This window comes from Monopterus albus, unplaced genomic scaffold (assembly GCF_001952655.1).
Source record: "Monopterus albus unplaced genomic scaffold, M_albus_1.0 scaffold237.1, whole genome shotgun sequence".
Lineage (NCBI taxonomy): Eukaryota > Metazoa > Chordata > Actinopteri > Synbranchiformes > Synbranchidae > Monopterus > Monopterus albus.
Genome location: NW_018128117.1, coordinates 188,745 through 204,573, shown reverse-complemented (window position 1 = coordinate 204,573; position 15,829 = coordinate 188,745). Strand labels below are relative to the sequence as shown.

Below are 15,829 nucleotides of genomic sequence, written 5' to 3'. Positions count from 1 at the left end.
GGAAACACTCTGTTTTAAATTTTCTGTGTATTACTTGTCTGGTGAAGAAGAGAATTACCTATGTAGAGATACTGCTTGCAGCCAATGATGCATGAAATTTTTTGTATAAGATGATGTCATGGGGTAGGACTGGATAAGTCTGACTTCTTCCTACTCCATTCAAACATGTACTAGGTATAAGCAAATTGATTCTAGATTAGCATTGGTTGGATTTGTGTAATTATGTGTGTGTTGATGTCATTTGTTCTGCATGTTTGAAAGAATAAATCAAATCAAATCAAAAATCAAATCAAATGATTGTAAAGAAAATATCTTTGGGTTAGCGACTGTTGGTTGGACAAAATAGGTTTAAGACATCGGACTTGAATTGAAAAGCTCCACTATTTTCTGACACTTTATAGACAAAGTGATTAGGTGAGTGACAATATATTTAGGTGATAACGAAAATAATCATCAGCTGCTGACCTAGTAATGAGTCAACTTTCTTTTCAAGCTAGATTCCGGTTTTACCTGACAAGCATATTGAAGTGATGACTCGAGGCTACTGTACCATGCACTAGGAGGCAGAGTGAGAACACACATGCACATCGTGACAAATCAAGCAGCTATCAAAAATAAAGTCGCATACAGATTGAACTCGAATCCAAGATGTTAACTGCCAGAATAAGGAAAGATAAATCAATTTTGTGCTGCTTGTACATTTTGCTGACAAAGTAAAGAGGACAGTGATGAGTCACTTATAAAAGCACAGTTACCACAAACACACACCGACAGGAGGCAGCTGGCAAACCGTTACTGTGTGTGATTAATGTTTTCTGCCATTTTCATTGTGTTTCTGTGGGTTACAGTGAAACGCGGGTGTATCCACACATACAATTAATGAGCTTGACATATAGCTGAAAAATAAAAATGCTATTTTTATTCATTATAATTGGAATACGGTGTTTAGTGGCACAGGCCTTTTGTTTTACATCAGGATTCAGTATGATGTCACCTCAGTGACATCATCTATTTTTATAGTCACTTTTGCTTGAAACAAAAACCCAGCTCGGATTTACTGACCTGTTCCTCGACTTTCCAGCCTTCTGACCGTTATCACTATCGTGATCTTGGAGCAGACAAATGCTCCATCTCATCACATTCTCTGTGATTTCTTTTTGTATTACATCATCATAAATGACTAAAGGGGAACCATTAAGACATCCCAGTTCCTCTTTACCCAACCCCTGCTGGCAATAACCTTCAACACACACCTAATATATGAGCTCCACACCGTTGCCCTACTAGCCACACATTATAGTATCTAATGAAAGGGACACGAACATGAGGACCATTTAGCAAAAGCACACAGAAGACTTCCATATACCTCTTAAACTACTCACAGAAAAGTACCCACACATATGCATATATAGGCTACACCAAATGAAAAGTAGCACAAACAGTGTTCAGTCAATATCTGAAATCCCCAAAGAACAAGTCTGTCAGCTCCTCTCCCCAGTCACTATATCAACAAGGAAACTCTGATGTTACCATAAATGTAAACTACAGGCTGAATGTTAATGACTGTATCACAGTCCCAGTACTGCAATAAGACAGAGGTGCTTTCTGCTCACTGGTTCATGAGACCACTGCTGATGTTGGGGGAAAGGTACAGCATGTCCAGCTGGTGACAGTCAGGGATGCTGCCACTGGCTGTCCATCCCAGACTGCCTCAAAGTCACATACAGTAGCTTCACCTTCTGTTTGGTAAACACCGACTCACTGACAGGGGAATAGCTTAGGAGATTAAAGTCTTTTGAAACATAAACAGAACATCTGACAAAATGCTAACATATTTAAACATACAGATCTGTTTATTATTTACATATAATAGCAAATTTTGTTGAGTTTGATCATATCCTGTAGTGTTGGGCACAGTCACAGAGTGATGTCATCTTTTGCTGAGTCATATGTTGTATAATTAATATAGATATACCCTCAGCTAACCCCTGGAGCGGTTCTCACTCTCTCAAGCCCATGTCTTCCATTATTCCATTATGTAACATTACCAAATATTGACAGTGTGAACAAACTATATGCTGGCTGTTTTTCAGTCTCATCTACTCCTTACACACACAGATACAGTACGCAAGCAAAACAAGAGTGGTCTGCACACTGCAGGACCCACTGAAGACTAATCGGTCTGTTACAAGGAAACACCTTATCTCGCAGTTGCTCGGCACACCAGCAACAATAACTGCGATGTGTTAGCTGTACTCACTCCCTCCTAAGGACTTGAGCAGAGACTTGATGCTGATGTCAAAGAAGCCTGAATCCTGCTGGCTGGTTGCCATGGCTGCAGAGACTAGGTTGCCACGGTGACAGACAGCAGAGGGGGGACAGGACGGCAGGGTGACACGTTGCAGACAGAGTAAGCAAGAGAAAGAGGAGTATACTGAGATAAAGAAGGACTGGGAGAGAAGGAGAGAGAGAGACGCAGGGCGGGCAGCCAGCGACGTGGATGTTGCAGCCGTCTGCTGCTGAATGTATGCGTTTGTTTGAGTGTATGCATGCACAAGAAAGAGAGTGTGAGAGAGTAAGAAAAAGAGAGCAGCACTTGGCCTTGCCTGCGATCTGCGTTGCTATCTTGCTGGCTAGCACTCCCCCATCCCCTCTCTGTTTTGCTCTCTCGGGACAGTGATACACAGATGTTGGCAGACGTAAGCAGCCAATCCTCTTTAGAGGAAAGACAGAGAGAAAGAGAAAGGGAGGGAAAGAAAAGCATACAGTGGGATGGCAGAAAATAAATGAAACGGAAGATGTGAAGGAGAAAACTAAAGAACAGAGGACAGTGAGGAGACAATAAAAGAAGGGATGCTGGAAAGATTAAGATGGATGAGACAGAGTACAATAATGTAATGTTTCCTGATCATTGTTCTCTAGTTCTGTCTCACAATAAGCCCTAAGTGGGCATGCTGCATGCCCTCCACGTCTAATGAGAAGCAGTGACTGGCAGGATGCACCAAGAAATAGCTAGTACATACAACTGGTCAGTGGTATCACATGTCTGATTTCATGCTTTAATAATAATAATAATAATATTTATCTATATATTACTAATCAAAGCCAGAAATTACCAAGTGCTTTACAGGGACAAAAATAAACAGCTGATATATCATATATATATATATTATATATATATATATATCAGCTTACAAACAACAGTGTAGATATGGATCCCTTAGAAGTTGTTTTCCTCTTAGGAATTATGACCAAGATACAGGTACATACTGAGCAGGATATATTACAGTTGGAAAACTGTCAGCACTCTCTGCTGAGTTTGACATTTATGCGTACTGTATTTCTTTGGCTGGCATATAAACTGATCTGGATATATATTCAGTATGCTAACATCAGCCAATATATGAGCTTGGACACTTTAGCTCTATCGATCTAGTTCTAACCAGGATGTTTGCTTTACACCAACAGCAGAAATGGATGATGATGATTCAGGTGATGAGATGACAGCAGTGACAAACAGCGTGGTAGTGCGGTTACCTTGTCTGTGTCACTTGCAGTAATTTCTATACACTTAATTATTTGGCAGCCTGGTGGGCCAAATTAATTGCTTGGCAACTAATTGAATGCTTTGGATTCATTTAGGGTGCCACAATGCACTATGCTAGCTGTTCAAACAGTCAATATTTAATGCTGCCAACTTCCAAATGAATCAAGCATTGCATCACTGCTGTTCTGAGTTGTGTAATGTCACAAAAGTAGATGGAGACATGGTTTGGAAACACTCATCTACTGTTGCACTCGTTAGCTTAATTATGGTGGAGTGATTTTAGTGAATATAAATAAGGCAGCTGTGTTGAGATGTTATGTTATTTGATGAAATCTCTCCCACCTAATGTTTTGTCACTCCACAAGTGATGGACAGGACCAGAGGCAGGGGGAGAGAAGAGGAGAGTAAGGGGAGGGAAGGAGTAGAAAAGCAGGAAGTGTGTAAAATACATGCACAGCTGCAGCTCACAGGAGAGCTGCAGAGCACACAATGGCCTGGTTCACATTAACAGACAATTACAGTCTATTCTCAAAGGAGGAAAAATATAGCAGGCCTATTCCTGTCTGCAACATCGTCTTACTCCATTACAGTCCTGAGCCAAACAGTATCAGCAAATAACAAGTTCAAAACAATTCAGCTAATCAAGTCAAGCTAACAATCAAAGAAATGTGAATCAAATATGATTTTCAAAATGTCCTCCTGCAACTCCAAATGCCCCATGTATAGTACATTGTACTATACATGTAATGTTTTACTTCTAAGTTCTGACAAAACAGTATTTATTGTACTTGGACCTGAAATTCTTAGAAATATGCTGTGTAACCATGTAGTTAATCTAGATGACATAGCTCTGGCCTCCTGTGACCTCTTTATGACCTACAGTGAGAATACAAACACACAGCGTGATACAGAATAATTCAGCTTATGAATAAAAATAATGGATATAAAGATACATACATACATATACACACACACACACACACCACACCCTTATGGAGCTCCTTGGATTCCACACATTCTGAGCAGGGGCCTGGGCATGCCAGCTGCTGGTATGTGACTGCCCCACACACACACACACACACACACACACACACACACACAGGCATGTTGTATGCGCACCCATATGTAAACATATTAATACATGGACACCAGCTGCACTACATTACAATTAACCTCCCATTAAAAACATGTTTAATCTTTCTTCTTTCTTTTGAAGGCGCTTACAACTGCTGCATTGATAAAAATGTATTGACCAGAGCGCACACACACACACACACACACACACATTTTTGATCTGACATAGTGAAATCACAGACCCAGCCATCTAAATACAACCCACCTTATTTTTCAGCAAATCCTCACACTGCAGCAGCTGGAACTAGGGAACCTTTAACAATCAATCCGTTATTAACAAAGCTGCCAATCAGGCGGTCATTTCAGGTGCAGATCATCCTGGCTCAACCATGTAATCGCAGTACATCTGAACACGACACTATTAAACATGTGCCACGCATCTGTCTTTCCTGGTCTACTTGTGGGTGTTAAATGGTCCGCCATAACACTGCAGATGAGTACACACAAAAACAAAGACTGTTAGAAGTTCACAGTTCACATAGTGGTGTCCCCTTGACACAGCTGGGCTGATCAAATAGATAACTCCTCTGAAGAATGTGTCGTCTCACAGTACTCCATTGCATGGCATTCCTCGTTTCAACAATGTGACCTTTCTGATCTACAGCATGAGCTCATCTATTGAGAAGTCACTGTTCATTTTTCCTGACAGACATGTTTGTGCAGGTGCTACACAGACACCACCTCGCTCCTGATTTCACCTTTCATCTTCACTGTATGCCCACTTTTCTGTCTTCTTTTGAAGTTCAGCCACATCTCACTAAAAAAAATAGATATTTCAGACACAAAACAACTCCCACAACCTTTGTGCTCTACCCACCCTAATATGCTGTTCTCATGAATTCCCCTTACTTTTCCTTACACTGTTCTCCAACGTGATCCTGTTAATGTCATAGATTTATTGTAAAGACACACTTAGCTCTGAAACTTTTTAGTCCTTCCCTTCTACTCTTTTTTGCCTCACTCTGGATAATAGCATCATGTGGGCTAATGTGAAAATATACCTAAAGTGTAATGCCTCCTTTTGATTTTAACCTGGTCGTAGCTCACCAGGAATATACACAAACACCCGCTTGTCCATTTAAAGATCGACTGATGTCATTTTTAACAGAGTAGACAAGAAGAGAGGGCAGGTCTCAGATAAACCGATCATCCTGCAACTAAAAGGCTACACTTCAAGCACAGATAGGCCTTCACCTTCAACTGCAGGAAGTGGGCCAGTAGTGTCAAGTTTGAGCCCTCGAAGTATGAAATAAAACTAGCAATGCTGTATTAAAATATTTTAAAACACAGGTCTGTTAATCCCATTTAAATGTACTTGCTAAGACACACAGTTTACAGCTGTGCCCGGTAAAATGTTGTACATACATAAATAATAAGGATAAGGACGTAGGTTCGAGAAAGAGTGAGTGTTTAGGGCAAACCGCCCCCCCCAAACATAATAGTATGCTTACATCTAAGGGCAGAACCACATAGGCATGTCTTCCCCTGCTTTCTGTAGAATAAGGATTAGTCATCTCATGCTGGTTTGGCAAGACACACAAGGTATCACCTTTCACAGGGTCTACAAAACCCACAACAAAGACACTTGTCAAATCCAGTCCTCAAATCACAGCAAACAAGAGCTTTATGGCATACATGGAGAGACCGAGCAGGTCTGAACAGGTAGTAAGATATCCAAAACCTTTTCAAGTTCCAGATTGGATAAAAAATTAAAAAAAAAACAGCCCACATTCGAGTCGGGGAGATGAGGATCATTATTTCAGTTGGATGATCAACCAACCTTTCCAACCATGTCAAATTTGTGTTTACTTTCAAAGAAACCAAAATTAATACAAAACCTAATTGCTGCGTGTAACTGACTCCAAGGCTAATTGCTAATCTCATTGCCTATTGTTATTGTGTTCACTCTAATACTGCCTCTTAAAAACAAAAACAGAGTCCAGCACTGTTTGCACCTACCTCCGATGATCTTTGTCCGCTTTCTGGACCTAGACTGGATCTTACTAAATCTCCCAGTGAAGTCACTGGGATCAAACATGTCCACAGACAGAGCGGCAATCCGCTCCATAACTATGCCATCCTGGCCTTGACTCTGGTTCTTTGGATCCTGGTCCTGATCTTGACTGACAGAGTAGCTATTGCAGTTGTCTGAAGCACCGCTTTCAGCTCCAAGACCGACAGTGCTTCTTACATCTTCTACAGACATGTCTCCACAAACCGCACAAGCTCAATTCACTCCCAGTGGTCTTACATGATGGTAGTATGTGCCGCAGGGAAAATAATAAAAAACTGAACCTTGTTTCAAAAATACAACAGACTGTTCACACAGTCCAAAAATGCTTGTTTTTAGTTTCTTCATCCCCCTTTTCGTCTACATTTTGGTAACCAAGTTCTTCTTATGAGGGCTTCTTCTCCTCATGTTGAGTTCTTTCAATTCAGAGATAGTGAGCTTGCTGCTTTGTTGTTGCAGATACCCAGCTCTCCTGAGAGTTCAGCTTCAGCAGTCTTCTCATGAGCCAGGTTTTTGCTCTCACCTGTTCTTTGTTACATTCTCTCTCTCTGACTTTCTCTGAGTCTCTGAGGGAAGGCTGAGTTTCATTACTCTCAGGTGGTGAACAAGGAGGGATCCTCTTGCAACAGCACAACTTGATTGGGTAGTTTGGGAAGTTAGGGCGGTTCTCTCTTGCCCACTCCCTTTCACAGTTTTGAATTTTTTCTTTCCAACTCTGCCCTCCCATCACTACAGACTAAGAAAACTCTGTCTTTCTTGTGTCCTTTCACACACACACACACACACACACACACACACACACACCTGTTTCCTTCTTCTTGCCTCATCCCTTCCATCCCAAACAGTAATAAATTATGATGTTATGACAGTCACCAGTTTCAGACAGCGAACACATGGCAGGTGGGTGTGAGTCAAGGCTGTTTAGCCAGTTACAATACCATCAGTGTGTTAATGGCGTAGGATTACTGAGGGTAGACTCACCTCTTTCCAGAAGAGGAAACAAAGCCAAACACAAACAGGAAGAATCCTCGACAAAGGGACAGATAGAAAGCTTTATTTGTGAAGGTTAGTTGTTACTCTTGATTTGCAGATGTTAGTCTGAGGTAGCATTCTCAGGTAGTTTGAAATATGCCTCCATAGATGGACAAAAAACATTTAAATACTAATCTGTCTCACTGACAAACTGATTTAACTACGCAAATAACTAAGTAACAGTCAGTCAAAAAATCCTAGATCCAATCCTGCCAGGAATTAACCCTGGTTTCAAACCCCAAACTGATTTTCTCCTCCTTATGTACAAAAAACTAATCCTACAGGAAGCACAGTGTACTGTTTTGGTCCTGCCCTAATTGCATCCGTTTTGTCAAGCTAGTAAAATCAGGCTATGTTCAACAGGTTAACAAAATGGTTACAAAGGTCTGCTGTAAAATCCATATAACAAGAGAAAGCCTTTAACACTGAAGACAGACAGTAAAGAAGAATAAATTCTTCAAGAGGAACATTCTTAAAAATTATACACCATTGGTTTAATCCCTCCCTCTCACATATAGTACATGTTTGTTCATCCTGTATTTACTCCCTTCTCTCTCTGTAGGTGGTATCTCTCAGGAGGCATCTACCCTGTGGTGACTTCCTGGTGTTTATGCCACTATTGTCAAGACATCAGCTCCAGTGAGCGCCTCGACCCAGAGCTCAAATTTAGTTGTAAAAAAAAAAAAAAAAAAGAAAGAAGTTATGTCCTCTTTCAAGAGATGCACAATTAAACATAACACACCAGCCTAACAGCACTGAAATCTGTGTGCAGCACACTTCTGTAACACTTCTCTCTCTAGACCTTTTTATATACATTTAAAATGTAACTTACAGGTATTTTCACTTTCTTCCACTGCCTCTCTCACTGGCTTAAAAGAAAAATGCGTAAACATGAGGCATTCCCTGTTGCACGGAAAATAATAATAATTTAAAAAAAAACACGGTAAGATGTTTTTCTCACTACTTTACAGATACATATAATTTTAAGCAACATGTTCACCACTTTTTCTTTGAATGTGTTTCACTAGCAGCCGAGCAGAAAGGCAAAGGGTAAAGTCTGTTTACACACAGCGATGATGCTTGATTAACTCAGGCAAGGAAACGGTTAAGGGTGGCAAAAAGCCAAAGTCAGTTAGAGAGGCGTGCCAGTCCCTAGGGGAGTACAACAAGCAAGTATGAAGACATTCACTTTTATACGCACTCACACACACACACACACACACAACTCTGGCCAAACACACAGCTCTGTAAACACACAAGAACGACTTCAGGAACGTGTTGGCAAACAAAGCAGCCAGGTGCTGTGGCGGTGATCATTTATTCAGCCACATGTTGTTGTTTTTAGTTTTTAGTTTGTCCTTCTGCCTTAGATTTCAGTCTACATTACATGTTCATCTACTGTACATTTTGGAGAAGGAAAAAACAAACCTTCTGTTCAGATGTTCAGATCGGCCCTTGTGCCACAGTGGATACTGTAGTTGTCCGACAACCTACTCAGGTGTGTTTACTCTCGTTTGCTTGACCTGATTAGTCATGCGTTTGTTGTTGTTTATAAATCTCTCAATCTCACATTCATACATGCAGAATAATCCCATCCATTCTTTGCTTTGAGCTTTATTACTCTGAAATGTAAATTTCAATGAACAGGCTCAAAGATGCATTAGCAGACAGCGAATAACAGTGATGCACTGCTGACAAGATTGAGCAGTGTCTAATCTCAAAAAGACTAATCAACCCCCTCTAATAAATGCATTATATATTATTTGAAAAATCCCTGGCAGTCAATTCTTATTCCATCACTGATAATCAAAATTATTAATTTTTTTGCCTATATTTTTTCACGAGTTAGTAAGCACACATTGTATGTATAGTAAATCAGCCGAAATATGAATTACGAGCCAACAAACAGAAAATTTTCCCTGCTTAAAGGGATCAGATGAAGATAAAGGAGCACGATCTGGCCCCACACACTGTCTGCAATGTAAAACTATTTGCTCTCCCACGCAGAAACACTCTAGGTCCAAAGGAAGCTGCAAGGAATGCACCACAACCACTTTCTTGTGCGTGCTATCACTAACATCTCTTTTGCTTCTTCATTCCTTCATCAAATCTTTCCCTCTTCATCACACTCACTATCTTAATCCCTTTCTTAAAAATTATAGATGGAAAATCAGTTATTTGTGTTTCTCAAGTAATTGTAATTTCAAGTACAGGCCTGCTTCACTTGTTCTTATATGTTCTTTAAACACTGAACCTGGGACAACCTCACCCTGTGACTTTCTTCATCCTCCCACTAATCATTTAAATTGAACCCTCTGACATTTGCTACAACAAACAACTTGTCACTTATATATGCTGTTGTGTTAAGCGCTAACCCGACTGTTATGTAAAATTCATTGTGAGTTTAAGGGAATAGTCCATTTCATTTGACAAGATAGGCAATGTCGGTTAAATTCATTTCCTTATTAATGTTTAACTCACAAGGAAACATCGCTCAGAAACGTCAACCCCCACACCGACCTCTGGATGCTCACCAACCCGGTCTAACGGGAGCACTGAGGGCATAAACAAGATTAAAATACAGCTCAGGGGTTCACTAGGATAAACAAGTTTTCAAGTTTAGAGAGGCCATTAAAGCTGTGTGATGGTCATCAGAAGGGTCCAGGGCAGCAATGGCCTGATGACCAGATTGCCTTACCATTTCCTTGTTACTTCCTTTTGTTTACTTCCCTTTGACCTGTGAACACTCGGGAGATGATTGTTGGCACTAAATCAGATCTAACCTCTTGTTTAAAAAAAAAAAAGATCAAGTTTAAATACTCACTACACAGATGCTACCAAAATTTGAGAGCAAAGTGCAACTGCTACTGCACCACCATGGTAATCTGTACTGGTGGTAGGAGTACTTTGATAATAATGACACCTTGGTTTTCTGTCGTCATCAGGTCTACACACTGGCTCTACAATGGCGCCCCCTTGAGCACAATAGAGGAATTATAAAATCTGCTTAGAGATTTTAGTGACATTTCCGATTCCTGCAGGTCAGTTTTGAAGATACTTTAAGAAATGCTCCCTCATGAGGAGCATCTTTTTTGCCTCTGAGCCTATTCATTTTATAGTATATAACAGAGGATGCAGTCTTAGACACATTTTAAATCTGTGCAGCCATGAACAATTATTAGCCACAGATGTGTACAAACACACAGTACAGTACAGTAAGCCCATCAGCTTTTCCATGCATATATTGCTGTGTAATGTAATACTATTGCTACCGTCTCTAATGTGCAAACTAATGCATCAGCAAACAGTCTCAGCTCTGTCAGCAATATCCCAACCTTACAGCAATAACCCAACATTCCCCAAACAAAAACAACAACTTTATAATTTCATCAATACAAGGTTCCAACAGGTTTATCAGTTCATTCAAAGTAAATGAGTATTCTGGTAATCTCTAAGGAATATTCACGACAAGTACTCATCCATAAAATAAGCGTTAATCTCTGAAGCAACAGCACCTGAGGTGTACCGATGTCTCTGTATATGCGCCTTGCAAAAACACCAGGTTATGTAAGCCAGTGGGAGTGAGGTGCTGGGTTGTATCTATGGAAACAATGACAGCAAGAAAAGACAAATAGTTGACCACCTGAATGAAGTTCACCAGTTGAGAGTGAGGGAGGTCAGCCACAGTTTCTGCTCCTTTCCACGTGTAGGAAAAAACCTCGATAGCATCTAATTAACTAATTAGGTTGCACACAACACTGAAAAACAGGACTAAAATAGCACACTGTGCTTCTTTTCCAGCTCTACTGTCAGCTAAGCACCAAAAACAAGATCCTAAAAACTAAAAATATCTAGCAGCTATTAAAGTTGCGTCATCCTTAGTTGGTTGGATAATGTGTTTCTTGCACAAAGAGCAAAATGGAGCTGTCACTGGTGCACAGCAGTAGTGCTGCTGCAATCATGGATCCCATAATTAATCTTTAAAATAGAGTACACTGTGCATGAAATCATAAATCCATGTTACCTCTGTTACTAAGCATGCAAGATTAGAAAGAAGGTGTGAAACAATCCACTGGACTGGTCACTGCGCAGAACAACATGACATTTCACTGTTTATCTTGGTGGACTCTTCAGTTCCGGCCTCTAGTACAAGAACACATACACACGCTGGTGGATTTAAACTGCTTGAAGGAACTCAAACCATTTAGGCAAAATTACATGCCAAAAAAAAAAAAACATTTTAAGGATCAGACACATTTTAGATAACAAATGGTCATAAAAATGCAATGACCCTTAAAACTAGAGTGCCAATGTTTTTGAAATGTTTTTACCTAAAGGATATTATGGGTTAAGAAAAGTTTCCTCACTTGATAAATTATAAAATGCATGGAGGCTGAAGTCAAATAAAAAAGTCATTTTTGCTGTTCCTGAAACACTGATATTTTGAAGGCAAAGGAGAGAGTGTGATCAAACTGATATCTTCTAATTAACACTCACTAAAGAATGTGGTTATTCATCCTAACAAAATGTCAACACAATAAAAAAAGTACATATATATCTGTATAGTTTCATTGTCCAGATAAGAAATGAAGGAGCCCACAAAAGTGGTGGGCTACATATGAGTGCTTGTACCAGTAATACTGTGCCTGGTCAAACACAGGCTTTTCTCACAAAATAGTGACAAGATGACCCCTGAGCATGTACAGTGCACAGCTTCTCAGGCCAGATGTTAGGTCATAACCAGTCTTACGTCTCACAATGTGAACCCACAGGTAGTCATCTTCACACTGAGGAAAAACACACCAGCCAGTGGCCCAGAGGAACGGGGTGGTTCATGTGTTTATTTATACCCCCAACATGTATTCGGTAGCATTTAGGTGTAGTGAATTGGAGCAGATTTCTTAGCTGATGGCATATAGTGCTGAATATTACCATTCATAGCCATCACAAAGTGTGTAACGTCGGTGATTTCCAATCAGCGTGTTGCTTAGCTAATCGGCAACGCGGCCATTGTTCATTGTATGACTGCTACCACAGAAAACAGGGAAACGTGTTTAGATTAGTCATATTTTCTTTAATATAATGGGTATCGACCACTCCAACCAGCTATGCCTGTAGCTAACTCGTTAGCCATCGACCTAATACAAACAACGGTGTGGTCAGCGATCCTATAACAAATCATTGCCAGGTTGGCTTTGTAGTCATCAGAACCATGAAACACCCGGAGACACATCACTAATGCCACAATAAACTGAACAGTACCTTTTCTGCGTCGACCCTGGTGACTATAGGAACATTTCCTGGCAGAGATCCTTTGTTTGTGAGATTTGGGGGCTTGTTTTCATCAGTGCGTTTTGTCTCTCTCCTCCAGGAGTCGTGCCGCCCCGGCTGACAGCACTATTGCTTGGGATGACAGGGCCCCGCCCTTAGCAACCAATCAGATGCCGAGGTGCTGGAATCTGAGGCAGGGCACGTCTCCCATTGGTTTCCAGTGGTGCCCATTAACGTGTCGCTAGGGGCGCACCTTGGTCCAAGGGCAGGACACCTGTCATGGAAGGATGCTAAATGTAGCAGGGGCAGCCAAATCAAGTGATTAAAGAGCTGTAGAAAAACACTGAACAGTCATGTAGTGGCATGACAACAGACAAGTGTACCACAGGCAGCTGCACAGACAAGGAGATGAAATACTTTCTTTTGACCTTGCATTTGTGGCAAGGTTCTTTGTTAATGTCTATGTACTGTATAAGAGTTAAACAGGCTTACGGCGCACACATTTAAAAAGCACTGCTTTATTTCACAAGGTGAGCACATTTTAAAATTCCACTTAGTGTTGTTCTTCATGCTGTAAATCTTGGTGTGTACAGCATATTCATGACTATAACACATATTTACATATACAGAGCTGTAAAAGTAAAGTGAAGATACTTTCAGAAAAAATGCCATGAATAGTTTTTCATTTACCAGACAGTAAAAAAACAGTGTTTTAAAAACAGCACCAGTTCTCCTGTTGCTGCACAGCAGTTAACCTGTGTGGCAGATAAGTTGTTCCAAGAATCACAGAGATCTTGCCACAGTTCTTCTGTGGGTTTAGACTGTCTTAAAGTCATCTGTCTCTGTTTCTTAATGTAATCCCAGACTAACTTCATGATGATGAGATCAAGACTCTGTGGGGGCCAGACCATCTGTTGCAGGAGTGCTTGTTCCTCTTGTTGCTGAGGATAGGTCTTTATGACTCTGGCTGTATGTTTGGGGTTGTTGTTATGTCACAAGCAGCTTTATCAGCTTTATTGGCCAGGTGTGCTAGACATGAAGAATTTGACTCTGGTACAGTGGCTCTCAATGTTCACGTACATATCCCCATGCAAGGCAACACCAAGGGGCAATTAGGCAATATACTACAATAAAGCTGTGTAGTATAACAAAATAAACAGTATAAACTAGCAATAAGCAATGTAGTCAGACAAAGGAATGTTCAGTTGGAGATGAGATAAAAATAGAATAAAAATGGAGTACTCAAAAATAAATATAGAGACCTGTACAAATGGCCGTCCCTGGTAGGCTAGTGGTGGCTCTCACTGCTGTGGCTCGGGTTCGAATCAGGGTTGTGTCAGGAAGGGCATCCGGCATGAAACACGTGCCAAATGTCAACATGCGAGTCGTCAGTGTGACGATTCGCTGTGGCGACCCCAGGAAAAGCTGAAAGTGACTTGTATAGAGACCTGTACAAATCTGTTCTGTACAATGTATATTTACTGGTATTGCACTGAGGGTTATTGTCCAGTCATACTGTTAATCAGAGTGATTGTCCCGTGGAAGAAACTGTCCCTGTGCCTGGTGTCTTAGTGCACAGTGACCTGTAACGTCATCCAGAGGGGAGGAGTTAAAACAGATTGTGTCCCGGGTGTGAGGGGTCTGCAGTGATCCTCTCTGCCTTCCTTTTGACCTGTGAGGTGTACAGGTCCTCTATGGAGGGCAGGCTTGCACCAATGACCTTTTCTGCAGTCCTAACTGTCCACTGAAGTCTGTTCCTGTCCTGCTTGGTTGCAGAGCCAAATCAGACAGTGGTGGAGGTGCAGAGAATACCCTCCCTCTGTAGAACTGTATCAGCAGCTCATGGGGCAGGTCAAACGTCCTGAGCTGGCCCAGGAAGTACATGCTTCCTTGATGGTACATTTGAAATGTCTTAAATGAATATACAGTAGGTCTACTGTATATCACATATCTTCCTGAAATAATTATCTCTGTCCATTAACTTTTGTAACTGATGATGCTTGCAAAATCCATTCATCCACCCATTATGAACTGCTTATCAGGTTGCAGGAGCAGTAGGATCAGTAGAGGACTCCAGACATCCCTCCCTTCAGCCCAGAACACACTACTCTGCTTTTATCCATAAAGGTGGCAGCCTATTCTGACAGCAATGGTCTGCCACAGTTAGAGGTTGTATGTCTGCAGAGAAGCAATTCTGAAGCTTGAGATCCTGTCCTTGAAAATGACAAACAGGATCGGTGACAAGGGGTAAGTCTTACTGGGAATGTACTTGTAAAATCTCGTAACATAACAAAACTCACTCGTCCACACTTGCTTCAAACATTTCTATTTAACATGCAATCTTTAGTCATTTGCATACAGTATTAAACAAATAAAATACTTAAATGTACTTTCAATTTCAGGATTTTTTTATTTCACTAAATAGAAACAAACAGTTCCTCAACCTGACTCCAATAAACAATGACAAACAGGATATACTGTATATCAACAAGACAGTCTTCTGTTCCACATATTCTACAACAAAAATAAACATACATCTGGCCAGCATATTAGGAAATGATGGTCTTTATTTCATTTGAAAATACCAGTGTTTGGTATACTTTGCAGAAATGTACACAGTTAAGATGTCAACCTTTCCTCATCTTGTTACACTTTCACCATTATTTGGCTGTTGATTATGGTCATTGTATTAAAGTAACAGTTAAAAGGCAGTGAAAACAAAGGCATACTATATATATATATATATACATACAGTGGGTACGGAAAGTATTCAGACCCCCTTAAATTTTTCACTCTGTTATATTGCAGCCATATGCTAAAATCATTTAAGTTCA

At 40.6% G+C, this 15,829-nt stretch overlaps 1 protein-coding gene across 9 annotated transcripts in view; it reads right to left on the bottom strand.

Moving 5' to 3' along the window:
• Positions 1-13,128, bottom strand: part of fryb (furry homolog b (Drosophila)) — a 51,318-nt gene extending 38,190 nt beyond the window's left edge. For 6 of the 9 annotated variants that reach the window (XM_020620409.1, XM_020620412.1, XM_020620411.1 and 3 more), the window contains exon 1: positions 6,641-6,902. In XM_020620409.1, coding sequence (XP_020476065.1) covers positions 6,641-6,887 — 247 coding nt within the window. In that variant the 5' untranslated portion in view covers positions 6,888-6,902. Of the gene's footprint in view, positions 1-2,260; positions 2,562-6,640; positions 6,903-12,986 lie in introns of those variants that run through there. The other 3 variants (XM_020620415.1, XM_020620419.1, XM_020620418.1) reach the window with 2 other exon arrangements.
• Positions 13,129-15,829: the final 2,701 nt, after the last annotated feature.